This window comes from Copadichromis virginalis, linkage group LG3 (assembly GCF_057382275.1).
Source record: "Copadichromis virginalis isolate Kocher_CV1m ecotype Utaka linkage group LG3, C_Virginalis_male_GT1.1, whole genome shotgun sequence".
Lineage (NCBI taxonomy): Eukaryota > Metazoa > Chordata > Actinopteri > Cichliformes > Cichlidae > Copadichromis > Copadichromis virginalis.
This window is the reverse complement of record NC_140620.1, coordinates 14,793,203-14,819,848: the sequence shown is the minus strand read 5'-3', so window position 1 is coordinate 14,819,848 and position 26,646 is coordinate 14,793,203. Positions and strand designations below refer to the sequence as shown.

At 41.4% G+C, this 26,646-nt stretch overlaps 2 protein-coding genes and 1 long non-coding RNA gene across 3 annotated transcripts in view; all 3 read left to right on the top strand.

Moving 5' to 3' along the window:
* The first annotated feature begins 756 nt into the window (after nt 1-756).
* LOC146712974 (butyrophilin-like protein 2) overlaps nt 757-26,646 on the top strand; it is a 285,791-nt gene continuing 259,901 nt past the window's right edge. Inside the window, exons 1-2 of the mRNA XM_085437249.1 lie at nt 757-905; nt 5,765-6,030. Coding sequence (XP_085293375.1) covers nt 845-905; nt 5,765-6,030 — 327 coding nt within the window. The 5' untranslated portion in view covers nt 757-844. The remainder of the gene's footprint in view (nt 906-5,764; nt 6,031-26,646) is intronic.
* Nucleotides 6,538-7,770, top strand: LOC146712985 (uncharacterized). The gene is made up of 2 exons (XR_014917562.1): nt 6,538-6,657; nt 6,945-7,770. It is a non-coding gene; the product is annotated as an uncharacterized LOC146712985 (long non-coding RNA).
* LOC146712984 (low affinity immunoglobulin gamma Fc region receptor II-like) lies at nt 12,983-14,164 on the top strand. The gene is made up of 4 exons (XM_085446221.1): nt 12,983-13,234; nt 13,314-13,559; nt 13,646-13,798; nt 14,013-14,164. Exons 1-4 carry the CDS (start codon nt 13,153-13,155, stop codon nt 14,162-14,164), a joined length of 633 nt encoding a protein of 210 aa, XP_085302347.1. The 5' UTR covers nt 12,983-13,152.

Sequence of the window (26,646 nt, the reverse complement as noted above, 5' to 3'; positions counted from 1 at the left end):
GACAATGTGAATGTCAGAAGATGTATCTGTAAAAATGGGATGTAAAAGGGAAATATTAGCACGTTTGTTCAGTTTTTGTCATACAGAGTGGAGTTTACACACAGATTAACTTGTTACATTTTGTCTTTTATCTTTGAATTGTTTACTGTAAAAAATGCTTTTGTTGAATAAACCTTAAGTAGTTTCTTTTGACCTACAGAGAAAGCAGATGGATTATACCAGCCTCACACTTTTTTTTTTTTATCTTTATATGGATTTTTCTTCCATCCTGATGATCAGAAGACAGTTTGAGGGTTTCAGATCCTTCAGAACAACAGTAAGTGTTTAAAATGACGTCTTTCAGTCTTTTAGGTAATCTGACAGGTTGACTGAAGTCTGTGAGATTGAGTAGATTAAAAGATTGTTAATGTTAATGTTCTGGATTAACAGATGGCCTTTAGTCATAGTACCTGATGATAGATGATGTGGAGATCATTTAACAACTGAACTTGTTAAACTCTCAGACCTGCTTTAGATTTTATATATTTTATATTTTGTGAACTCTTTTTTAACAATGGACTTTATGATCTGCATACGGTCCAACGTAACACATCACAAAGTAACACGTCACAACGTAACACGTCACAACATAACACGTCACAACGTTACGTGGCTTAACTTCCTTAAGTTCACAGTCAGACATTTTGAGATCGATCGAACGGCCATAAGGCAAATTTTGATCTTTAGTTAAACCTTAAATTTAAACTAGTATTCAGGTTTAGACTCAGGTTCAGTTGTTCAGTGAAAATACCAACAGACTCAGAACAAACTAAGAGTCAGATCAGCAGAAACAGAGAACACGGACATGTCTGCTGTAACTGCGTCGCTCTGCTCCACGCTGATGTTTGTCCTGTTCGTCTCTGCAGGTGAGATTTAACTGTTAGAAACTAAACTGAGTTTGACTCTGTTTAACTTAATATTAAAGAATAATTTTCAAATTGATTCAGTTTGTTGGCCGGTGTGATAATGCTAATCAGTTAGCAGCACTGCTTTAGGGTGAAATCCTTTATATGGAATCAGATTCCTGTCAGACAAGATAAAACATCATCTTGACATGTAAGAAAGTACATACTGTATACTTATTATACATTAAATGGTAAATGGCCTGTATTTTGTATAGCGCTTTACTAGTCCCTATGGGCCCCAAAGTGCTTTACACCAGCGGTCCCCAACCCCCGGGCCTCAGTACCGGTCCGTGAGTCGTTTCGTACTGGGCGCGAGAGTTGAGGCTCGGGTTTGAAATGTATGGTTTTCAGGGTTTTTATTGGTTTTCAGCGTTATTTTGTTATTGTTTTTATCGTTAACTTGGTTTTCCTGGGTCTTTTCATGTGTGTTATGAATAAATCTTCTTTTTTTCCGTACCGGTACTAGTTTTATTTTGTTGTATTTATCCGCGACACCTTAAAGGGCAGTCCGTGAAAATATTGTCGGGCATAAACTGGTCCATGGCACACAAAAGGTTGGGGACGCTGGTTTACACTACATTCAATCATTCACACAGACATTCACACACTGGTGACGGCAAGCTACATTGTAGCCACAGCTGCCCTGGGGCGCACTGACATAGGCGAGGCTGGCGCCACAGGGTGCTCTGACCACCACCAGTAGGCAATGGGTGAAGTGTCTTGCCCAAAGAAACAACGACCGAGTATACATTAGTATTTAAGTACATGTTTATGTACATGTACTATTTCTCTCGTGTCATTTTCTGATTGTACTAATTGTAATTATATATATTTTTTATGCAAATATTATTTGTACTCCATATCATTTAACTAAAATCGTCATGGTATACACATGATTGAATCACTGGTCTAGTAATGTAACGTAAGACTCAAAATGACTAGGGCGATCACGGCCCAGAGTTGGCAGTTGGTCTTGTAATTGGAAGGTTGCCGGTTCGAGCCCTGGCTCGGACAGTCTCGGTCGTTTTGTCCCCAGAGGAGCCGATGGCGTGATATGGCAGCCTCGCTTCTATCAGTCTGCCCCTCGCAGCTGTGGCTACAACTGTAGCTTGCCTCCATCAGTGAGTGAATGTGAGAGTGAATGAATGGTGGAATTGTAAAGCACTTGAGGGTCCTAAAAGTGCTATATAAATGCAATCCATTATTATTAAAAATGCAATTCTATACAACAAGCTAGTTACCTTTAGCTATCAATATATTTATCCATACTCTATCAGGGTCGTGCAGGCTGGAGCCTATCCCAGCTGTCATAGGGCGAGAGGCAGGGTACGCCCTGGACCAGCCACCAGTCTATCTCAGGGCTAACACAGACAGACACCATATGGACAATTTAGAATCTTCAGTTAACCGAACCCCACTGAGTGCATGTCTTTGGACTGTAGGAGGAAGCCGGACCTTTTTCCTCCCATGATGCAACAGTGTTTAACCACTGTGCTGCCCATCAAACAGTATATTTTATTTTATTTTATTTAAAACGCATCAAATTAAACTGGACTGTCTGTCCAATCTGTTTGCAGCTTTAAGTGAACTCAGTGAACCATAACCTGCTGTCACTGGTCACACTGATCAAATATTACTGTCAGTGTGTCTAGAGCTGAAGACATAAATACTTAAAGAAGGGGGTGGCTGTACCTCAGGTGATAGAGCGGGTCACCTACTTGTTGTTGGTTTAATCCCTGTTTTCTTCAGTCTGCGTGGCAAAATTTTCTTGAGCAAAATACTAACGTCAAGTTGCTCTCTGGTGCATCCATGAGGGTGTGAATGTGTGTTAGATAGAAATGACTGACATAGAAAAAAGTGCATGGGTGAATGAAGCAAATGACTGAGTAGATGATTCGGAACCATGATAACAGGGTTCTTGCTGATCGAAGCTGGCTTGGCCCTGACTTATCGGAGAAATAAGAGAGCGAAACCAGCTGGTCAAACCCCCCCAAGGCTGACCGCTGGAATTGAAGTGATGGGACGAGGCGCGACCTCTCACACCGAACGCAGCATGGTTAACACCTTGGAGACGCTTACAGCTGCCGTGAAGACTCAAACTAACACCATTGAGCATATGGTGGGATACATCAGAGAGGGGCCTGCTCACAATGACACCTGTCATGGTCCTGGGTCGTGTGACCCAGTGTGTTATGTTTAGCCTATTTTGATGTTTATTGTTTGTTTAGGTTCTCTAAGGTAGTCCAGCCATTTGTATATATTACCCTTGCATTAAGTCAAAGTCAAAGTCAACTTTATTTGTCGATTCTGCCACATGTACAGGACATACAGAGAATAGAAATTGCGTTACTCTCAATCCCTAGATAAATAGCAAATGAACATTTAAATATATTTAAATATAAAAGTGATTAAAAATGCAAGTAAAATAATTAAAAAGTAAAAATTTAAATAAATACAATTTTACATATAACAAGAAAGCTATACAATATACAATATAATGGGTAAGTGACATTGAGTGTAAACCAGGCAGAGTAGTGCAAATAGGCAAATAGTGCAAATGGAGATTTAGTAATGTACGGTAAGAGAAAGTGTAATAACAAAGTCTTATGAGGTAATGGCAGTCCAATGCTCCACAAAGTGACTGGTAACTGGTGCAGGCCAGTGAGTGAGTCAGAGAGAGTGTGTGTGTGTGTGTGTGTGTGTGTGTGTGTGTGTGTGTGTGTGTGTGTGTGTGTTTGTGTGTGTGTGACAGAGTTCAGTGAGACCGTGGAGGAGAGAGGGGAGAGGGGGCAGAATCGGGAGGGAGTTAAGCTTCCTGACAGCCTGATGGATGAAGCTGTCCTTCAGCCTGCTGGTCCTGGCCTGGAGACTCCGCAGTCTCCTCCCCGACGGCAGCAGCTTGAAGAAGCTTTGCATTGGGTGCGTGGGATCAGCCGCTATGCAAAGGGCTTTTTTAGTGAGACGGGTGCTGTAAATGTCCTGGAGGGAGGGGAGAGAGACACCAATGATCCTCTCTGCAGCTCTCACTATGCGTTGGAGGGTTCTATGACAGGACGCATTGCAGGCTCCAAACCACACAGTGATGCAGCTCGACAGGATGCTCTCGATGGTGCCTCTGTAGAAAGTGTACTTGATGGGGGCTGGTGCTCCTGCTCTTCTTAGTTTGCGGAGAAAGAAGAGACGCTGCTGTGATTTCTTGGCCAGTGCTGTGGTGTTGTACGTCCAGGAGAGATCCTCTGTGATGTGCACACCCAAGAACTTGGTGCTGCTCACTCTCTCCACAGACGCTCCGTCAATGGTCAGAGGAGCATGTTGGGTGTGCATTCTCCTGAAGTCCACAACAATCTCCTTCGTCTTCTCCACATTCAGAGAGAGATTGTTGTCAGCACACCATGTGGCCAGGCGTCTCACCTCACTTCTGTAGTCGGTCTCATCCCTGTTGCTAATGAGACCCACCACCGTTGTGTCGTCTGCAATGTCTCCCTTGCCCTTCGTGTGTTTATGTCTGTGTGTCTTGTACTGTCAAGTTCATGCTGTCAGTTATGTCATCTCCCCTGTACTAAGTTTCCCTGGGTCATGAGTCCTGTATGCGTGGTTATGTTTAGTTCTTGTCATGTCTAATTTCCATGTTTCCTGTTTTACTTTGTAAGTCTGTATTCATTGTCAGTGTATTCAGTTGCACCCTCCTGTCCTGTCGTTAGGTTCATGTGTGTCAGCTGTGATCCCATGTGTGGCCACTTCCCCTGATCATCCCTCATGTGTATTTAGTCTCTGTGTTTCATGTAGTCTGCGTCGCGTCGTCTGTGTTATCTCCCCTACCCCTTGTCATAGTTTCCCAGCCTTAACTAGTCCTAGTTTGTACTTTGTTTAGCCATAGTTTTCCCAGTCTATGTTCAGGTTTTCCCTCAGTTGCTTTGCTGCCTTGTTCCTTAAGTTTTCGGCCCTAAATAAAGGCTCGCCTTCTGTTAAGTCCGGTTTTGTGTCCTCACCTCTGTTTGCTCTTGGGTCCTCCACTCACTACACACGGTCTTCCCCGGCGGTCCGTGACAGACACCCTTGAGCGAAAGTTGGATCACATTGCAGAACGGCTCACTGCAGTTGTGGGGTCTCAGAATCAAAAGAATGACAACACCACGGAACAGAAGTTTGATACCATCATGGGGAGGCTCGCGGCTCTCCAACGGGAGATCGAGAGACCAGTGTCGGAGTGTTAAAGAACAGCTTTGAAATTCTCCTGAGCTGCTCGCATAAAAGAACACGGGAACACGAGGGAACACGAGGCGGGTCTGGGCCCGCGCTGGAGAGTCGGCACAGTGGCAGGATGGCTGCTGTGTTGCCTGGGATTACGCCTTATCCCCTACCCAACCCTGTTGCTGGTCACGTGCTCTATAATGTTGTGCTGTGGACATTTATGTGCTTTTCTGTGCAGAGGAGGTTTTTTTTGGTTTCCTGTTCTCATGCTGTCCTCCTGTAGCCCAGCATGAGTAGAGGTCTCTTTTTTTCTTCTTGTACTTTTCCCATTGTAGTGTACATTTCAGTGGTTTTCTGTAATGCAACCGTTCTCTGACTTGTATCCCCATGTGATGTCTGTGTTGTGTGTGTAAGGTCGGGGGGCGGGTTCATTCCACTGCAGGGCAACCTGTCACTGCATGTGGCGAATAAAAAATTTGAACTAGTTACATAATAAATAAATGTAGTTTAGTCTCTCCTATGTAATGTTTACTTTTCTCCAGCTCAGTGCTCTCTGATTGGCTGCTGTAGAAATGAACAGTTGTACTTTGACCTTTAACCTCTCTGCTCTGTGTTGTTTCCTCTTTCAGACCAGAAAAACATCACAGCTGCATCTGGACAGGACGTCACTCTGACATGTCGAGCTCCAAACAACAACATAGTTGTAAAGTGGAGCAGAGCTGACCTGGGAGCTGAATATGTGCTTTTGTACCGGGATGATTACTTTGTTCCAGAAAACCAGCATCCATCTTTTAAGAACCGGGTGGATCTTCTGGACAGAGAAATGAAGGATGGAGACGTGTCTTTGATTCTGAAGAATGTGACGATTAATGACACTGGAACATACGAGTGTCGTGTTGTCCAGATAGGAACAAAGTATTTGAAGCGCATCAGCATCATCCACCTTCATGTTGTTCCTCCTGGTGAGTGAGTAGAGTTGAGTGTGTGTGTGATCAGAGGTGAAGCTGCTTCCTGGTTGTTGATGTTTGTTTGTAAAGATGTTGTTGATGAGACTTTGTAGAAAGCAGCTGGTCTGAGTGATGTGATCAGAGTGCAGTAGATAATGTCTGACAGCAGTTTGAAGAGGAAATGGATTCTGTTCTGTTCTTCACTCATTACCTACCTGACAGCTGACACCTCACACCTGTTTCTCACCTGCAGGTCAGACAGGAGGACAAGAGAAGGATGGCGACAACAAATATGGAGGGAAGAAGCAAGATGGGGTCAGCAGAGGGAGGCATGGACTAATAGCAAGTCTCTCAGTTTTTGTGCTTCTTGTTGGTTTTTGTATCTACAGATGTAGACAACAGCAGCAGAGTGAGGAAACAAACCAGCCTCCTGTTGACCTGCAGAAGGTTTAAATGTCTCAGAGGTTTTTTCCAGCTTTGAGTCAGTTGCTGCTGTTCAGAGTCCTGGGTGTTGTCAGTGTTTAAAATCCTGCAGAAACAGAAGAACTGAGCACAGACAGCAGGCCCACAGCACTGTATGTTTATTTCAGTTTTATCTTTAATGGCTGCTTAAGCAGAATCCACACAGTGATATTTATTAAATTACAAAATGACCAAAACTGTAAGTGAAATGTTTCCGTGTGTCTCTGTAATCACACAATCAAATGTGTTTGCAAAGACATATTGTAGTGTGTGTGCTCAGCCTCTCTATTGTCTCTCTCAGACATTCACTTTTATCCTCAGATCATCAGCTTTGCTTCACCTTCTTGTTCACAGCCAGTTAAATGTTTATCATGGTGTTCATGTTGTTCTCTGCATGCAGTGGCGGTCCTAGCCTGTTTGGCGTCCTGGGCGCGCCCCCCCCACCGATCCGATCAGCTGTTTGTAACACTTCCTACGTCCATCAGTGCAAACTACCGCATGTCCGCCATGACCTGCCCAAAACAGGAAGTGATGTCATTTTCGCGGAAATGTAGTTCTTTACCATCAGGGCCTCATGAGCCTATACTGGTCTTTTTAAAAGTTATGATGTTTGACTTTATGACTTTCTGTGTCGTTTCTGGGATGCTTAGGACTCATATTGCACTGCTGGAAATAGTTTATTTTGATGCATATGCTGTTTCTTTTGCAAATTTGCATTATAATATTTATTTTCGTTTTTCCTGCAGTGTATAAAAATTGGTGTATCTCAAATAAAACTATGAAGACACTTAAAATAAATTTCCTGTGGTGGGAAACTATTTTGTGCAACTTTTTTGTATTTACAGTTTTGAGGGATAAGCCTCTTAAATTTCTCTAACTAGAAATATATGTTAAAAAAACAAAAACGATGTTCAATTTTTTTGTAGTTTATTGCACTTTTTTGCAATTTATGTAATTACTGTACACTTAATGCATACATATTATTAAAATTAAGGCTGTAATGGTTGTATTGATGTATAGCAACTTGAAATGCTCCCAAAAATGGCTCCACAGCATGTAAAAATATAATATAAGCTCTGGCGGACTTGGTTCTATGGTAGGTCTTAAAGGGTTAATAAAGAAAAAGGTTAAAGGTTTGAGTTACCAATGGTAATTTTATTGTGTACATTTTCTAGCTTTTACGGGTCACATTCAAGGCTGTTCAATAAAAGGATTGTGAACCATCAGTTTGGAGACCATCTTTTCAGCCTGGGATGCTGTGCTCGTTTCTTCACTTTAAATTATTCCTTTTTTAATTTGTGTCATTGGCAGAGAAGATAAATCATGTGAAGTTTATCATGTCACATGTCACCACAGATTTAAATGTAGATTTGATGTCTCTGTGTGTTTGTTAATAACACTGTGGATTTTTCTCATATACTGAGGTGTTACATCCTGTGAGGCTGTGGCAGTGTGTGGGCGTGGTGTTGTCCTCTTCCTCTCCTCCTCCTTCTTTCTTGTCCCTCCCCTTGTCTCTCTCTGCCCCTGCCTTCTCCTTTAGGACACACCTGCTGCTCATCTGCCCTCATTTACCACCAATTACCCTCCAGAGGTAATATAAGCTGCAGGAGCACAGTGCAAGTGGGAGAGGCTTCTGGTGGGTTTCCTTGCGGGATACATGCTAGTAGTGATGGCCAAATGAAGCTTTCTGAAGCACTGAAGCTTGTATTGAAAAACGGTTCATTACTCGAAGCTTTTCAACACAGTCCTCTCTGGTGACATCTGGTGGCCAAAAATATGAAGAGCAGCTTGAATCCACAAAATAAAACCAACCGCTTCATTATGATTGCTCACTCTACAGAGTGGAATCCTGTCTGATATTGGGCCGCTGTTGTGTTGCTTTGAACGTGTATTTTTTTGGTGGTTAAGAAAATGTGTTTTATTTGTTCAATAAATAGTTTTGACCAGTAAACTCTCCTTGTTTAAATATGCACCATGGTGTGGTCTTTCTTTGCTTGTGACTTCTTGATGTTGGTAAATACAATAATTGAAAAATACCACGTTACATATAATAATGTACAACACATTATGCAGTATGCTTCTGCTGTGAGGTCAGGAAAGCGATTCCGCTCCCTGAAGACCAACACAGAGAGACTGAGGAGGAGCTTCTTCCCGCAGGCGATACGGTCTCTCAATCACACCACCACACAGTACTGACCCACACATATAGTTCTTACACACACACTGGACATTCTGGACTTTGTTTTCACTTCATCACTTAAATCACTTTAAGCATATTTGCACTGCACAAGACATAATGTGGACTGCACAACACTGGTCACTATATTCTTCATTTCCAGTTAATACTTGTGCAGCTGCTGTTATTGTGTATTTATTTATTTATATTTCTTCATACATTCTTATATAGTTCTATATTGTGTATTTTGTTGTACAGTTATTTTATTTTCAACTTTAATTTATATATTTTATCTTATTCTTTCCCAGTTAAATTTACCGTTCATTCTAATTTGTGTTGTACAGCTATTTCATTTTTAACCTTAATTTATATTTTATTCCTTCCTAGTTAAATTTACCCTTTTTAATTTTTCATATTTATTTCCTATCTTATTCATAGCCTTTTCTTTTTTTCTTTAGGTCACGAGCAGTTGTCTAAGCATTTCACTGCATATCGTACTGTGTGTGACTGTACGTGACAAATAAAATTTGAATTTGAATTTGAATTTGAGGTCTTGCCTCCATGCACGTATGCATTTAATCGCTAGACGGGTGTATTTATAAATAATATTATATTAGACATATTTTTACCTGGGGGTAGAATTGATTGAGAAATGGAAAAGCAAAATGCTTATGAACTTGCAAATTAAAAACATGATGCATTTAAAGTAACCCTTTTCCATTTTTATTTAAAAAGAGAATTTGTTCTAATGTGCGATGGCCGAACCTGTTCCTTTTCGTGGAGATAATTTCTCCTCCCTTCACATGGCCCAGAGGAGGCTGGAGTGCAGAGAAACTGGTAGAGATGCAGTTATACAGTCTACCTGGGCCCCACAAACTATCAGCTAAAGAGAATAAATAAATGAAATTGCTGCACATTTGGCAGACTAACATTTTCAGATTAATTGAACAATAAAAAATATATTTTTACAACATTACATGTAAAGAATCAAGTGGAAGTTTTTCTAAAGTTATTTAATGATATTTATATTATGGAAGCAGATGTTTGACATTTTACCTTTTTCCCGTTTTCAGATATAATAAACACGCACAAAACAAAAGTAAACGGCCAGAACACAAAGCTGTAAAACCCACCCGATTGACAAAAATCAACTCAAAATTCTCCCACACAACAGAACCTCCTCTATCCCTCGCTGGCTCCAAATCTCTCAGTAGAATGATCAGTGGTTCGCTGTCACCATCAAAACACTCCACGAATGATTCGCTTCCTTATAAACCATTGAATCAGATACCGAAGCAGTTAGGTTCTAAATGAAGCTTCGGACGTCACTGATCACGTGACTCTGGCCAAACGAATCAAGCTTCAACACAGTGCTTCTGAAGCAGTGTGTTGATTTTTTTGACACACGCACCGGAGCGTTAGCTTCAAGCGGACCATCACTACATGCTAATCAGTAACATCTAGATACAGTCAAGAGTCTCACTGAAACTGGAGCTCAGACTTCCTGGCAGAAGGAGAGAGGAGGCTGCAGGAGGAGCTGGAATCATGCAGAGGTCGATCCTTTAGGTGTCTTTTTACCTTCAGGTAGAAAGGGCGTGGCCACAGCTGGAATATGCAGACCATGGAGGGAGGACTCCTGTGAGTGAGCTCTGATATCTGTCACACTGATTTATGCTGGGAATTTATTTAAGTGTCCGTAAATATGAAAAATGTCATTATCTCTGTTACACCTGACATCATAAGATGCTGCTGTTTGTGGACTTAAACAAAACTGTTCATGATGGAGATTAGTCAACTTTAAAACAAGATTTAAAATATAAGGATGTCAAGATGTTTTATCTATTTTTAATTAAAGGCAATCATGTCAAAGACAGGAAACAGAGGAGACAAGGGGACTGTGGTAGGGGTTAGTTGGTCTCTGGCTCCACTGCCATGGAGGAGGTGGTGCAGTGGGCTCAAGTGCCAGGGTGGCTGGCGGGGCAATTGCTGCCACTCAGTAATCAGACTGTCCCTATTTCAATGACACAGGGGCTCGAGAGAGCAGCTGAGTTAGGAGTGGAGAAGCAGCTGAAAAGCTGACCTCCCAACATAAAAAAAGGATGTATTGTCCTAATAAAACAACAAAACTGCCACCTCCTTCTCTTTCTCTCTCTGTTCCCTCTGCTCGTCTGATCACAATGGGAGGGAGGGCCTTTAGCTGCTCTGCCCCTCGACTTTGGAATTCCCTACCCCCGGACCTCAGAAATATTAGTTCATTCTCTCTTTTTAAGTCCACCCTCAAAACTCATCTGTTTAAAATTGCCTATTCTTAAATTTCTGTCTGTTTTAACTTTTATCTTCTATTTTTATCATTGTGTATATTTCCAGTTTTTATCTGTTGTACAGTGTCCTTGGGTGCCTTGAAAGGCGCTATTTAAATAAAATGTATTATTATTATTATTATTATTATTATTACCTGAGGCTGAGTGGGGTCCATTCATTTCACAGAGACAAATTGGAGAAACAAGAAAATCCTGAAAAACACGAAGAGAAGAATCAAGGATGCAAGATGGGAAATGAGAAAGAGGAAAGGAAGAAACAAGCAGAGTGGGAGGAGTCATCAGCTGATGATCTGCTTGTATCCATGTTAGTGTTTAAAGTCCAACATCTCCCTCTAGTGGTCATATATGAACCATGTGTGAGGATGGTGTTAATGTAAAATGTGAATCATAGTGTTCCAGTCAGTCATCAGCGTGTCTCTGCACAGCTGTAATTAAAATGTGTTCAGAGGGCCTCAGTGTCTGAATGGTTCCAGTTCAGCTCCATAACAGCAGCGTCCCTGGTTTGATTCCTGTGTTTCAGCTCATATCTGCCTCTCTCACTGAGGGGGACGTACACACACACACACACACACACACACACACACACACACACACACACACACACACTAACCACTAACTCTATTTGAACCAATAGAAAGCTGGTGCTCAGAGGAAGAGGGCGGGCTTTACTTGGTGTCAGTGACAGAAATGAAAAGAAGCTCAAATGAGTGAGAAGGACGATGAAGGAAACATCTGTGCTGTGTCTGCTCTGTAAGTAGAATCTCTGTGTTTGTTTCAATTCTTGTACTTTGACTGTCTGCTCTCCTGATAACTGATGATGGAGGAGAAGACATGAAAAACAAATCAGGCTGAATTCAAGTTCAAAACACCACGAGGACCAACTGCAGGTCTGAACTGACTCTTTATCTTTGCTCAGGAGTCGAGGAAACACAGCAGGCAGTGAAAAGATCAAATCATTCACTCATATCAACACAGCTGCACAGTGTGACAGTAATACTTATAATTAGTGCACATTTTTCTCTATATCTCCACAGTGCAGTCAGTGCACCTATAGTAGCAATACTGATGGTTTAAAGAACTCTTTAAATCTTTAAATAAGAAGCAGAGACTGTTTAAAATCTGTTTCTTGCCACAGAAAACTTGCAGTTGATCAGTAACATGTCACATGTCAAACACTGACAGCTGGACTCCATATTTTCCTCAAAAACAGATGAAAAATGAATGAATATGGATGAATGATGCTCTTTCTTCTTCTTTTTTCAATCGTTAATACTTTTTTTTTTTTAAAGGCAGCACGGTAGCACGGTGGTTAGCACTGTTGCCGCACAGCAATAAGGTTCTTAGTTCAATTCCACAATCAGGCCGGGGTCTTTCTGTGTGGAGTTTGTGTTCTCTCAGGCTTCCTCCCACCGACCAAAAACATGCAGCTTGTGGGGATAGGTTAATTAATCCGATTGATCAATTCATAGGTTGATGGTTGTCTGTCTCTGTGTTAGACGTGCAACCTATCCAGGGTGTACCCTGCCTCTTGCCCTATGACAGCTGGGATAGGCTCCAGCGCCCCCCGTGACCCTGAAAAGGACGAATGGATGGATAGAGTTTTTTTTTTTTTTTTACTTTTTTGTCAAACTTTACTGAAATTTTTTTCTGGAATCAAATAGAAAACGAGCAGATATATCAGAGAGAGATGAGTTTGTGTGTTTGTCAGCTGTTTGTGTGGAGTTGTTCTTTATGTTCACCTCAAACCAACCTGAGTGTCATTTCTCTTTAGTTCTGATCTCACTGCTGAGCTGCACAACAAACCAAGGTCAGTAACCTTCTTCTGTCACAGTTTAAACCTGATAAGTGCTCACTGATATGACCTGATTGGGTTCATGTTTCACTATGTAAAGTCTAACAAATAATCAATCTTTATTTTAACCCTCACAGCTCGTCTGACTGTGAGTCCCAGCAGCTCTCAGTTCTTCAAAGGAGACTTTGTGTCTCTGAGCTGTGAGGAGGACGACAGCTCTGCTGGATGGACTCTGAGGAGGAACACAAGCAAACCAAACATCACTCAGTGTGGAGATGGGTGGGGAAGATTAAATGGTTCTTCCTGTGACATCGGTTACATGTACCCACTGGACAGTGGAGTTTACTGGTGTGAGTCCAGAGAGGGTCCCATCAGTAACATGGTTAACCTGACAGTCACTGGTAAGCTGAGTGTGTGGAGTTAGTGTTGATGAAGCTGTGTGTAAATGGATGAAATGCTGTAGTTTGTCTCTGTGTTGAGGTGGATCAGTGATCCTGCAGAGTCCTGTCCTCCCTGTGATGGAGGGAGATGACGTCACTCTGCTCTGTAGAACAAAGACCCCTCCCTCCAACCTCCCAGCTGCTTTCTATAAAGATGGCTCCCTCATCAGGAAGCAGCCTACAGGTCACATGACCATCCAGCATGTTTCCAGGTCTGATGAAGGCCTCTACAAGTGTGACATCAGCGGTCATGGAGAGTCTCCATCCAGCTGGATCACTGTCACAGGTGACACACTCACCTGTCTGTGTTTCTGCAGCTTTCAACATTCACAATGTGACGACAACTTAATGACTGTGTTTGCTTTATTTTAGACAAACACACCACCACACCTCCACCTACATCCACACCTCCACCTGGTTCCCCTCTCATACCTATGTTGTCATCTGTTGGATCAGTCTGTGTTGTGGTTCTACTGGTGTTACTGGTTCTGCTGGTGGGACGATGTGTTCACAGGAAACCTGAAGGTGAGACACAGACTTCTGTGGTTAACTGAAGCTAACAGCTCTGCAGTCGTCCAGCATCCTGTTTCTGAACAAACAGTAAACTCTGCACACAGACCACAACTCTAAAGATAAAACTAATACTTTTTTTAAAATTCCACTTCTTAAACATTATCATTTTCTTTATGATCAGCTGTTATTCCTGCTCTGATGTCCTCTGTGTGTGTTTGCTGTGCAGACAGTGATCCAGCTACAGTCCACTCAGCAGCGAGAACTGAAGACGTCACTTGTGGAAAAATCATCATCAAAGACAAGAAAAAGAAATCAAATCTGAGAGGTGAAGCTGCTCTTCTTCTGTCTCTGCCATGGTTCACTCAGGCTTTGCTTTAAGCTACATGCTAATAATAACATGCTAAGTTATTAGCATTCTCCTTCAATCTTATGAACACATTTGCCTTCAACATACAATTACTGACCAAGTGTTTGCGTCAAGCACTTTGTTGATTTATTGAACACATAAGTAGCTCCTAGATAATGAAACTCAAGCACCACCATCAAGACAAACTTTTAATTTAGAATAAATGTATCTTTAAAAGTTCGCATTTAAGTCTTTTCAAAATTACTGTCAACATTAATGACCACAAGTGGATGAACCCTATTGGGTTTTGGTGATGACATGACCTTTTTTCCAGCACTGCCATTAGGTCAAATCTTTTATCCATGTTTTTTTTATTTTATGTGTCCATCCATGTCCTTTAGAATGAATCCTGTTTTCTTGTGACCCAGGACCCTTTGTTGTATCACCACGACATCACTTTCACTCACCCCTCCTCTTTTCTTATCCAGGCTTGAGATCGGCAATGGCAGAGCTCTTCTGTTTGTTTGTTTTTTTATGTGTGTGTTTGTGGTGAAATTCAACCATTTGTGAAACAGAAAATTGTGAAAACATCAGTAAAATAGTCAGAATATGTAACAGTTCTTGTCCAACAATTAAGTTTTTTTTTGTACACACCCTCTGTTGTGCAGAAAGTGTGTGAATGCTCCTTGCAGGCGTATTTCTTCCATTGTGCTAGTCTTAGAATCATTTCTTTTGGGACAAACCTGCACCTTCCATATTTCCTGCCCATGGTTTTTAGCATTGGAGAAGTTGGGCTGTTTGTATTTGTCTGTTCGTCCCTCAGAATAGCTGCAACAGTGGTTGATGCTCTCAGATGGCGCCCCTTTTCTCTCAATATGAGGTTTCACCAGAGTATTACCAAGCTGCTCCAGGAAAATCGTCCTCGACTCTGTTTGTGCATCGTGCTGAACAGCAGGACATTTTTCCTTTTCTTGAGCCAATAGGAGACTAGAGTTGCTTTTTCAGTGAAGGCAAACGCTGAAGATGTTACCTTCCTGCTCTTGACAGCAAGAAGTTCAGAAGGAAGCTCAGGCTTGTTCTTTCTCACTATCCCTAACATGGTAAACTTCCTTTTGAGCAATTCCTCATCCAAGGCATGATACAAAAAAAAAAATTGCATGTGAAATTATGCACACGCAGTCCTTCAGCCAAATCAACCATCACTCTTTTGGCCAGGTCTTTCCAACTGTCCCCATATACACACCTCCCCTCTAAATTTGTCATCCGAAGGACAGTATTTTTAATCGATGGTGTCATAAAGATCTCAAATGATGACTTGAGGTCCTCAACATGGCTGACTGCATACCTGGTGGGGACTGGAACCATTTTGATAATATTAGAAGCACTAAGTCTCCACTGTTGTTTAAAGTTGGGAAAGGGACCATATTATCTTTCCATTTTTGGAAGGCATTGTGTATGCTGATGATTGAGAGACAACAGGAGGGCCAACACTCTCATTCTCATTAGATTAGAATTCACAATCCTCCGTCTCTGACACATTCTCGTCTATGTGACTTTCACCGTCAAAGAGTTGTGCCAAAACCTGATTGACAGTGAAGCTTTTCCCAGATGACACTTTTTGAGACAGCACACATATTACAGAGTACACAATACACCAAGAGTAGTAATTTAGATAGAGGGATGTCATGGAAGCTTTTATAAGTTTGCTACTCCCTAATTTTGTACGAGCTGTCAACGTCCTTGCAGGAAATTCCCTCCCACCACATGTGAAATATCAGTTCTAATTCAGCAGGGTCAAAATGACCCTGAGCATGATAGGAGGGTTTCTCACTATGATTTGTCCAATTTATTTTATATTGATTAGGGTAGACCACGGTGGGTTGTCACATTGCTACAGATAAACTAGAGGGCACTTGAATCAGTTTCTCACTAGCAAGCTAAAGACATAGAGCTAGATTAAGTAGCAGCTCTTATGTAGCTACATTATAATATTTATCAAGAGGTCAGTTGGGGGTGTTTATGTCACTGGTCCTGAGTTTGGTTGTTACACGTGTCAGAACCGAGCACCTGAGGGTGAGAAATGTTTTTGCAGCTAGGGATATAAAGACGGCAATATTTTTCATTTCTTTGTTAGCAGAATAGTTTGTGTTGGTCCAAGGAAGTATGGTTTCAGTGTGTGTCTGCAAAACCTGATCTCACAAACAGTGTACCCATGGCAACCCACTGGAGGAGCTCATTACCTTACAGGGTTGCTGGATAAAGACTAGCAACCTTTAAATTGAGATCACAGAAACTTTCCCCACCTGGAGGATTGAGCGTGTATCAAGACTTTAAATGGAGAACAGTTCAGACTCAGTTTGATATTGATGTAGTTCAGTTTGTTCTCACATGAGACTTCCTCACTATTACTCAGGTTAGCAAATCTCGCACAAAATGACTGTTGAATGTCATTTAAAATGTGTTGGGAACCTCTGTCCTTTTTTAATAACATCAATGATTCATCACTACAAAATACAGTCATGGTTGTGGAATCTGTTCTCAGTTGTTTTCATGACTTTAATAAAGGCAACATTATTAAAGTCTGTAAATTCCTTCATTTCAGTGCACATAAAAAAATAATTCACGATAATTATCGCTGCTTCAAATTCATGGTTTAAAAAAATGGTGTATTAGATGGTCAAAGGAGCTTGCAAAGAATTAGTATTAGATGGTGTTTATTTCTAAACTTGTCTCTAACTTAAAAGAAAAAATTATGAAAAATATTTTTTACTGAAACATAATTAATAGTTATTGGACGACTAACCCTGTCATGTAGTCAAAAACATAGTGTGCATTCATGTGGTGATGAAGGATTTGTCTGGTGCAATTTCAGAACAATAAACCAGCTCAATGTCCAAATGTGGCTCATCTCCCCACACAAGTTATCAGCAGGATTATTGAGATTTATTTGTTGATATGAGACAGACTAAACAAAGCAAATGTCTTCTAGTATAAAATATCATTCTGACTCTTCTGAAGTTCTGCATGTGAAACCACAGCAGCTCCTTCCTGTTGTTCACTTCTGCTCAGGCTAATAAAAGTGTGATCATGCGTGCTTTGTGGTCTGTGGGGAAGTTTGTCAGTTCTAATTTAAAAGAGATGGCAGCTTTGTGGTCATCCACTTGTCTTTGTCTGGTTCCTCACCCAGGAACAATTTGCCATGGGAGACCCTACCAACAAAGTCTCCTGACAACACAGAAACCCCACAGAACTAGTGATGGCCCGCTTGAAGCTGACGCTCCGGAGCGTGTGTTGAAAAAAACAACACACTGGTTCAGAAGCACTGTGTCGAGGCTTGCTTCGTTTGGCAAAAGTCACGTGACCAGTGACGTCCGAAGCTTCATTACGCACGTAACTGCTTCGGTACCTGATTCAAACAGATATAAGGAAGTGAATCATCCACGGGATTCGTGGAGTGTGTTGATGGTGACAGAGAGCGAAGAGGTGATCATTCCACTGACAGATATGGAGCCAGCGAGGAAGAGAGGACGTTCTGGCGTGTGGAAATATTTTGAGTTGATTTTGCTCAATTCATTTTATCTGCCGAAGTGAAAAACTTGAAATGTCCAAAATCATGTTTTCATAATGTAAATATCATTACAGCATATGACTTTAGGAACACTTCCATGTGAATTAAAGCTGATGAAGACTACAAAAATGTATTTGACACAATACGTACATTACATTGCTACACAGTTTAGAAAATCATTTTGTTTATTGTTTTTAGGTGATAGTCTGCAGGACCCAGGAATACCTGCATATCTACCAGCTTGCAGTGTGGTTCCTGCACTCCACAGCCTCTTCTGTTCCATGCAAGTGGATTTTCTCCAGGGCAGGAGAAACTATTTCTAAGAAAAGAAACAGACTCAGCCAGCACACAGTAACACTAATCCTCTTTTTAACTGTAAATAACAAAAGGGCTACCTGACATAGATCATGTTTTTACTTTGCAAGTTCTTGATTAGGGGTGGGTTTTGATTATCGCTTTTCTGATTACAATCCATGCTAAATTGAATAAAGTGATATTGATTCATTAAAATCCCGTGTCGATTTGTAAATTAACGTTATTATGCCTGAAACGCCAGCATCTCAGGTTAAACCTCACAACATGTCGTCAAACACCAAACAGCTAAAACAGTAACTGGGAGCAGGTTTACGGATTCTGCATACAAGCGTGAACACAGAGCGCGGACCCGACGCGTCAGAGTCAGATTTTGGTGCGTTGGCGGGTCCGCGCTGTGTTTGCCTCTTTTTTTTTCGCTGGCTTCTGCAGCTGCAGGTTTCATAACTCTCTGTTTACATCTCTAATTAAGTCTCACATGTGTCAGCTTTCTTTTAATAGATACGAAATTATGGATATATACTGTTAAATGATCAGACTTGTAATGTTTCTGACTGAGGCAAAACTTTCCAGATTCCAATCAAATTGAATCGGTTTCTGTATCGAATCAAAATGATTCTACAAATCAGTAACGATGCAGCCGTACTCAGCTTCCTAAGCATTTTCCCTTTCCAGTTCACAATCAATCCCACCCCTAGGTCAAAAATATGTATAGGACAATTGGCCTAATCTAATATTTTGTATGAACCTGTCCAGCTGTCCAGTGATTAAACGACAAGTAGATGGAGGCAGGACTTCACAGCAGGGGCATACTCCATAATGTGCTGTGCATTATCATATGTATATTATATATATTGCTCACTTATTGTATTTACCAACATCAAGGAGTTATGAGCAAAGAAAGGCCACCATAGTGCATGTTTAAATAGGGAAAGTTTATTGATCAAAATGTATTACGCAAATACGCATTACATTTTTTTCAGCCCCCCAATCGAGAAAACAAAACCAATTACATGTTCAAAGCAACGGAACGGTGGCCCAATATCAGAGAGAACTCCACTCTTGAGTGAGCAGTGATAATTGAGCAGTCCGTTTTATTTTGCAGATTCAAGCTGCTCTTCAAAATTTTCACCACCAGATGTCACCGGAGAGGACTGTGTTGAAAAGCTTCGAGTAATGAACCGTTTTTCAATACAAGCTTCAGTGCTTCGGAAAGCTTCATTTGGCCATCACTACACAGAACATACAAACCTGTCACGGCCCCCGTGTCTCTCTGGTTGGCTCACGCTGGCTACAGGTTTTGTTGTTGTTCGTTTTTGTTTTTGTGTTCTTTGTCTTTCCTCCTCCTCTCTGCCTGGGTGGAGCTCGTTACGGGCTCTCGCTCTTGGCCCACGCACCTGTGTGATTGTGTCCAACTGCTGTTGATCTGGCTGATTTCCCCAGCTGCTATTTAAGGCAGTGGAACATAGCAGCTCACTGCTGGAATGTTGAACCTCCTGAATATCCCTCTTCTGGACCAAATTACGGGACATGCCCAGATGTAGCAGCGTGTGTGGAGTTTTGGAGCGAGTGCGGCTGAAGAGGAGTGCGTGTGTGCGGAGGAGCTGTGGCAGTGACTGTGTGGAAGATATATATATATATATATATATATATATATATATATATATATATATATATATATATAGCACTGAGGTGATCCCTGTTGTAAATAAATCTCCTTTTGTTCTCTAAGAAAGAACTGTCTGCGCGTGAGTCCGTCCAGTAGCCATGACAAAACCCCTCCACAACGATAAGAAAGTAATTTACAGAAGGTTGGCATATTGTGCCATGGGAGTTTGCCCAACCAGTCTACATTTATTTTGTGGAGAAGGTATTTGACCATGTCCGATCTTGGGGATCCCGTGGGTGTGCTTTGGCAGTATGCAGTGTCCAACCCACTGATGGACTCCAGGGCTACTTTTTTTTTTTTTTTTTACTGCTTCTGTTCAAAATTTTTATGGACAGAATTTCTAGGCATAGACAAGTGGCATAGCTATCTCTGCTCTTTGCAGATGATGTGGTTCTGTTGGCTTCATCAGGTGATGGCCTCCAGCTCGCACTGGAATGGTTCGCAGAAGAGTGTGAAGTTGGTGGGAATAGATATCAGCACCTCCAAATCTGAGGCCATGGTCCTCAGCTGGAAAATGATGAAGTGCTCACTCCAGGTCAGAGTTCCTGCCCCGAGTGGAGGGATTTATGTATCTCTGGGTCTAGTTCGCGGCCGAGGGGAACAGGGAGTGGGATCGACAGATGGATAGGTGCTGTGGCTGCAGTGATGCGGATGCTGTACCGGTCCTTGGTGAAAAGAGACTCATCTCAAATACTTGGTCCAGTTTTACTCCTCATTCAAAAAGCATGTACACCTGGGTAGTTCACAGGGAAGGATCTCTATAAATAGCAATGGCGGCAAAGGCAGCACCTAGCAGACCACTTTTGAAGTCGCTAGAAATCCAAGCATTTACACACACTTCAAGCTTGTCAGAAGTTGCTAAAGTTATATCCTAACATTGAGAAAGGCAACACTGGGCTGCTAAAGTAGAGCAATGCAGCCCAAAGCAACTGGTGTAAAGCACTCCTTACAAACACTTTTCCCAGTGATGATGGAAGAGTTCAGAAAGTAGAGCTCAGGGTCACCAAGCAAGGCTGAGACAAAAGGTTCCTGAGGTCTGTGTCTTGGATCATTCTGCTGATAAAAAGTAATACTAAAACCCTCTTTTCAACTAGTTTTGTGTAATTATCTGCTGCAGTCTTTCATGTTTATGCCTTGAAAAGCAAAGAGCAGTAGAACCGTATGTGTTGTAGACATTCTAGTAGCTTGATGTTCTCTGCTATTTACCAGCAGAAGGCTTAGCTTTGCTATCTGCTTAACAGTATGCCCAGGTGCATTAGGGGTTTTATGACCCCACCAATAATGAGATCCAGCCAATATACCCCCCCCCCCCCCAATAAAATTATTAATTATGGTGCATAAATAGTTTGATTTTCTTTAATCATTTCAATTACTGCCAGCAAAATGTTTAATCATCTATTAATGTAAACTGCTTTTCCCTGACAGTTACTTCTCCCACGCTATGAGCTGCTTTAGCAATACTGAAAAAACAGCAATATGGTACATCGATGATACTGAAGTTTCGCCTATCCCATTCTTCTTATGAAGTGGTGTTGGAATTACCAAGAAATGTATTCCTCCCCATGCACTGCTGGCTCTGTTGTGCTGGCTCTGGGTCCATTGTGTAACTCACGCCACCAACATTACCAGGACGCCTACATTAGAGCCTCTTATTGCGTGTTTTGGTTGGGTTTCCAGCAATCAGAATCAGAGAAACTGTATTAATCCCAGATGGAAATTGAGTAAAATAAAAAAGGGGGGCCACATATCGTACTCAAACCGGCCACTCTGAGCCATGCAATATATGATAGATACCCATCCAACTGAGCTAAACCTGCACCCGACTGTGGTGCAGGTCACCAAACTGGAGAGGTATAGAGGGGATAGCCTAACTAACATATGAAACCAGAAATGACCGCTTTTTATTCTACTTATTTCAACAAAGTAACTGATTCTGATTACCACCTATTTAAACGGTAACTGTAACTGTAAGACTGTAACTGTAAGACTAACAGTTACTCATATTTTGTATTTCAAATACGTAACGCTGATACATGTATTTCATTACTCCCCAACACTGTTTGTAGGCTTGTTGTTTACAAAAAGATGTAGTCTATGACGGCAACGGTAGGTTGAGGATTAACAGAAACATCTGGTTAGCTGTTCTTTAGCTTATCTGCAAAAATGTAAATGTAAAATAATTGCAATGTAAGGAAAAGGATTTTTTTTTCCCTGTTTGTTGACATCTGCCACCATAAATCGTTGACGATAGCATTTAGAAATGACGTTAACAATGCGCAAGATATGTGGGGAAGGGGCTTACTGATGATGCAGTTGGGTAGTGGGGGATTGGCAGCGTGCTGTGTGTATGTAGGGAGTGGGTTAGTATGTGCAATCCAATCATTTAAGATCTAGGCCCTGTTTCAGGAAGCCGGTTTAGTGCAAACTCTGAGTAAGTATACCCTGGGTTAACGAAAACTCTGGGTTTTCGGTTTCACAAAGCGAGTTCAGCTGAAGCCTGAGTGAGTCACTATGACGACACACGCCGTGAAGCTAACCTGCCCCCTAGCAGGTTTACTTCAACTAACCCTGACCTTCTCCGCCTCTTAGTCAGAAACCTGACTGTAGGAAGTGTCAGACATGGCGTGCTCCTTCCTTGAAGAGCCAGTAGATGTTGAAGCACAAATTCTCTGCAGAGCTCTCCGCCGGGAGAGAGTGATTAGAGCGCGTTCGGACATTTTATCATTTCCTGATGATTTCCTGTGTGAACGTTACCGTTTTTCAGCACAATCTATAATTTATTTGAATAACATCCTCAGGCCTAATATTGCTCATGTGACACATCGTGGACATTCTCTCAGTTCTGTACATATTATTTGTATTGCACTTCGGTTTTTTGCAAACGGGAGCTTTCTGTATAATATTGGTGACGCTGAGCACGTTTCCAAGGCTACCGTCTGTCGGGCAGTCAGGAATGTTACAGTTGCACTGAAACGTCTCCTGCACTCGTCTGTGGTGTTCCCCGGTCATAGACCCACAAGATTCATCAAAGAGGGATGCCACAAAATTGCAGGTATCAGGATGACCAAAACTTAATTCATGATGTGGTGATACTTGAACTACTACTTAAATTTTACATTTATTCTCACGGTTCCCAGGCGTGATTGGCTGTATAGATGGCACTCACATTCCAATCATTGCTCCTTCAGTAAATGAAGGAGACTATGTGAACAGGAAGTCTTTCCACAGCATTAATGTACAGGTACATAGTTCCCTGTAGCATTTCAAACTAACAGATTATTTCATTATAGTAATGGATGCTAATTTGTGTTCTCTGCACTGTGAAGATCATATGTGATGCTGCCAACATTATCACAAATGTGGAAGCCAAGTGGCCAGGCTCTGTGAGTGGTGGTGGTGGAGGACCCCCACCTGTTTTTCGGGCCTCCGCTTTTTTTCTAGTGGCTATAACGGGTCACATTTGAGCATACAGAGTAAGCAAATATGTACTTGTAATGTGCTCAGATAATTTCAATAAGTGCTTACAGAGGGGAAATTAATGTAGCCTCTAACTGCAATTGATTTACATCGGACAAACAGACCAAGCACTATGGCTCATAATACAATTACACCTTACCTGTTTGGACTATATTTTTATATTTCATTTTTACTTGCTGCCAGGAACGTTTGGGGCCTGTTGGGTTGCACCTGCGCTCACATCACATCACAAAATAAAATGTATGAAATAAAAAATAAAATAAAATATAATGAAATATAATAAGATAATGTGTTAAATGGGTGGAAATCCCTAGATCAATGTTTAAATGAACACTCACGCATTGACTCTGTCGGCTTTGTTTTGCCATGCATGCTCCCTTTCTTTTGCAGCTGAGGCTGTGTTATTTTTTTTCCGCAAAATTTGCATGTTATCGGCATATGCTGCCATCAGAATTTTGGCCTCAAGCGCTGTAAAATACATTGACCGCGCCTTCTTTCCCTCCGTCTCCATGGTGAATCGCTTAATCTGTGCTCCACTAATCAGGGCTTTATGTATCCTCGTGCGCGCGCTTAACTTGGGGTTAAAGCAACTCCGCGTTGACTGAACTAATTGTTATCAGCCTTTCTGAAACCAAATATTCCGAGTTGGACAGTTCGGGGTTACTCAACCCTGCGTATCGTTTTTCACTCTGAGTTTTCTAAACCGGCTTCCTGAAATAGGGCCCTAGTCATTTTAGAGAGTGGCAAGTTTTCTTGACTTGAGCCCCATGTCAGGAACCAAACACAGATGACAGGGACAGAGAAGGATTTAATGTTTCAGACATCATCGCCTGCACTAAGCCTGCACAACCTGATCCTGAGTTTATAGCAGTGCAGAGGCGAGCTAAATGTGTGTTATCTTTTTTTTTTTTTTAAGTTGCAATCAATCTTCTAAACATCCCTAATATTCTCTCAGTATATTTGCAAACAGAGTCAGAATTGCTCAACATATGTATTCGCACAGTTTTATTTAAACTTTTTTGCATCTTCAATTTTAGATTTTTTTTAATAAAGGAATGCACTTTTAAACATGGCTGTTTTAGTGCCTACTGACTAATTACTGTTAATACTGTTTTAGAACAGAGCAAATGTTCTTTAATGCAATGAACATTATTTCTTCTTTGAAGTTGTGAAAAATACACAGCAGCTACTTCCTGTTATTCAGTCTGAAGCAGGTAGCTTTCTCCTTAGCCAGTTGTAATCTGGAAAGCCCCCCTTACATTTGCTTTCCCCGAGAATTTGTCAGTGCTGTTGCAGGCCTGCTTAGAACAGAAATGAGAAAAAATAGAGCTGATTATTAGCTCACAAAACACAAAACAAAATCACCTGGCAGGTTTTCTTTAAGTGCACTGTTAAAAATAATGGACCCCTCTCAGACATGTTTCCTAAAACTCCCTCTATTAAAAACAAAAACAACCCAAACCTAACTGACAAAATCAACCCATCACCCCAACAATCTTAAACACACAAGTTTTGCCACCACATAATGTCACCTCCTCAATACACCGAAAGTCTCGTTAAAACCACACAATTTGCACAAAAAAATCACCCCCTTTATGCACTTCAACATACTTGGATTCAACATAAAACACAACCCCCCTTACAACAACATATCACTAAACTATAAATTTCCTACCCCAATCTGCACTTCTCTTCTCTGCTATGCTTCCTCTTCTGAAAGCCTCAGTCACACACACACACACACACACACACACACACACACACACACACACACACACACACACACACACACACACACACAGGAAGTTCCTTCGTCACCAGTCACTCCAGCTAATTTGCATACTGAGTCATCTCTCAATGAGTTGCTGTAACAACAGAAACATATGTTTAAACATTACCACCTTATTAAATTATTTTATTTCTTTCTACAGTGATCACTGGTTTTGATCACTCAGTACGAGAGAGCACTCCTAAGTCACTCTTTTAAAACTACTTTAATCACTTTTTTCACAACTCCCTTTGTCATATGGCTTCTTCTATTCCTCAATCACAAACTCAAATGTATTTTATTAACCATTCACACCATTCCACCACTCATACAAGTAGCAAGCTGATCTTCATTGCGTATCTTTGTGTTCTAAGCCAGGTTTAATCAGTGTCTATACATGAATCATCATGGGCTTGTCTTGTCTTTATAATAAGGTTAATGCATTTTCTGTTTGTGTATGTGAATTTGCATATGTTGCTTTTGCAGTGTGTCAGACTCCTGCACAATTCTCCACTTAAGCCGTCAGTTCTCTTTCCCAAATTTGCTAACCCAAATGTTAAGTTCCCACCTTATTAACAGCATTCCTTCTCCTCAGCCAGAAGTTAGGGCTCCACTTGCCACTTACCCCCTCCGCCTTGGCCCAGCGGCTTTACCCTTGAGGTCCCGTCTTCTTCACTTCATCTCACCAGTGAGTCTGAGGTCACAGGGACTGAGTGAGGCCGAGTAATCGTGACTGTGCCTGCCTTAGGTTGTCCCAGGGTTTCGAGGTGGGATCTTACCCGTCATGGGCCATCCAGCCTTCCATACTCGCCTGATACGGGGGCCAAGTGGGCAGGGGTGCTATGAGCATAGGGAACACACTGGCTCTGGAAATTAAAGGAGTGTTAGCTGCTTCCTTCATTGCATCTTATATTAAACTATCTCACTTCTGATTCTTTCCTCGAATAATTTCACATATGGCACTTTGTGTATGTGTGTTTTCTATTCATTAATGTAATTGTCAGTTATTTTCTCTCTTCATTTTACTTTTTTATCTGTTTGTTTGTAACGTTCTACTTTAGTTCTACTAAATCTTCATGTAAAAACAATACCCCCTCTTTCACGCACACACTCTGCAGTTTGCCTACGCACACACTTCTCTCTCAGACTTCCTTTTATGGGCATGTAACTTCCTGTCACACACACACAGCACGCAGCTTCTCAGAGCAGCTCAAGCTGCTTTTCTGTTTCTCCAGGCTAATCAAACTTATTTTGTATTTACAATCTACAGACCCTCTGTAATTCTGCTAACTTTTGATCTAAAATGTAGCATCATTCACACAATGATTTCATAATCCTCTCACACACACACCTTTTAAATAAACTAAACTCTTTGCATTTGTCAGCATTCACATCACAGCCTTCAACGTGCTCACTTTCACTCCTGCAAGACGCGGAGATGGACATCTCCTTCACCTAACATAAACTAAATTACCATATCAACATACAATTACTGAAATTCAAACTCAAATACACCGTCTGTTTTAATAAAGTCAAAGAGTAAACGGGTGTACCAAGTGTATGTACTTATGTGTTTTTAAACTGAAAGAAAAGAACCTCAAACTCTTATAACATCACTCATGCATCTCTTAAATTAAAAACACTTTCAAACTTTAAAACATCCTACTTTACATCACCAAAGAAATACCTCTCACACCTTTATTCCTCATTCAAAACCTTC

Excerpts from the sequence above, each read along its gene's own strand:
- LOC146712984 (XM_085446221.1), top strand. The coding sequence starts at position 13,153 with ATGTACCCACTGGACAGTGGAGTTTACTGGTGTGAGTCCAGAGAGGGT. Across the intron at positions 13,235-13,313 it reads GGTTAACCTGACAGTCACTG|GTGGATCAGTGATCCTGCAG; the intron begins GTAAGCTGAGTG and ends CTCTGTGTTGAG. Across the intron at positions 13,799-14,012 it reads TGTTCACAGGAAACCTGAAG|ACAGTGATCCAGCTACAGTC; the intron begins GTGAGACACAGA and ends TTTGCTGTGCAG.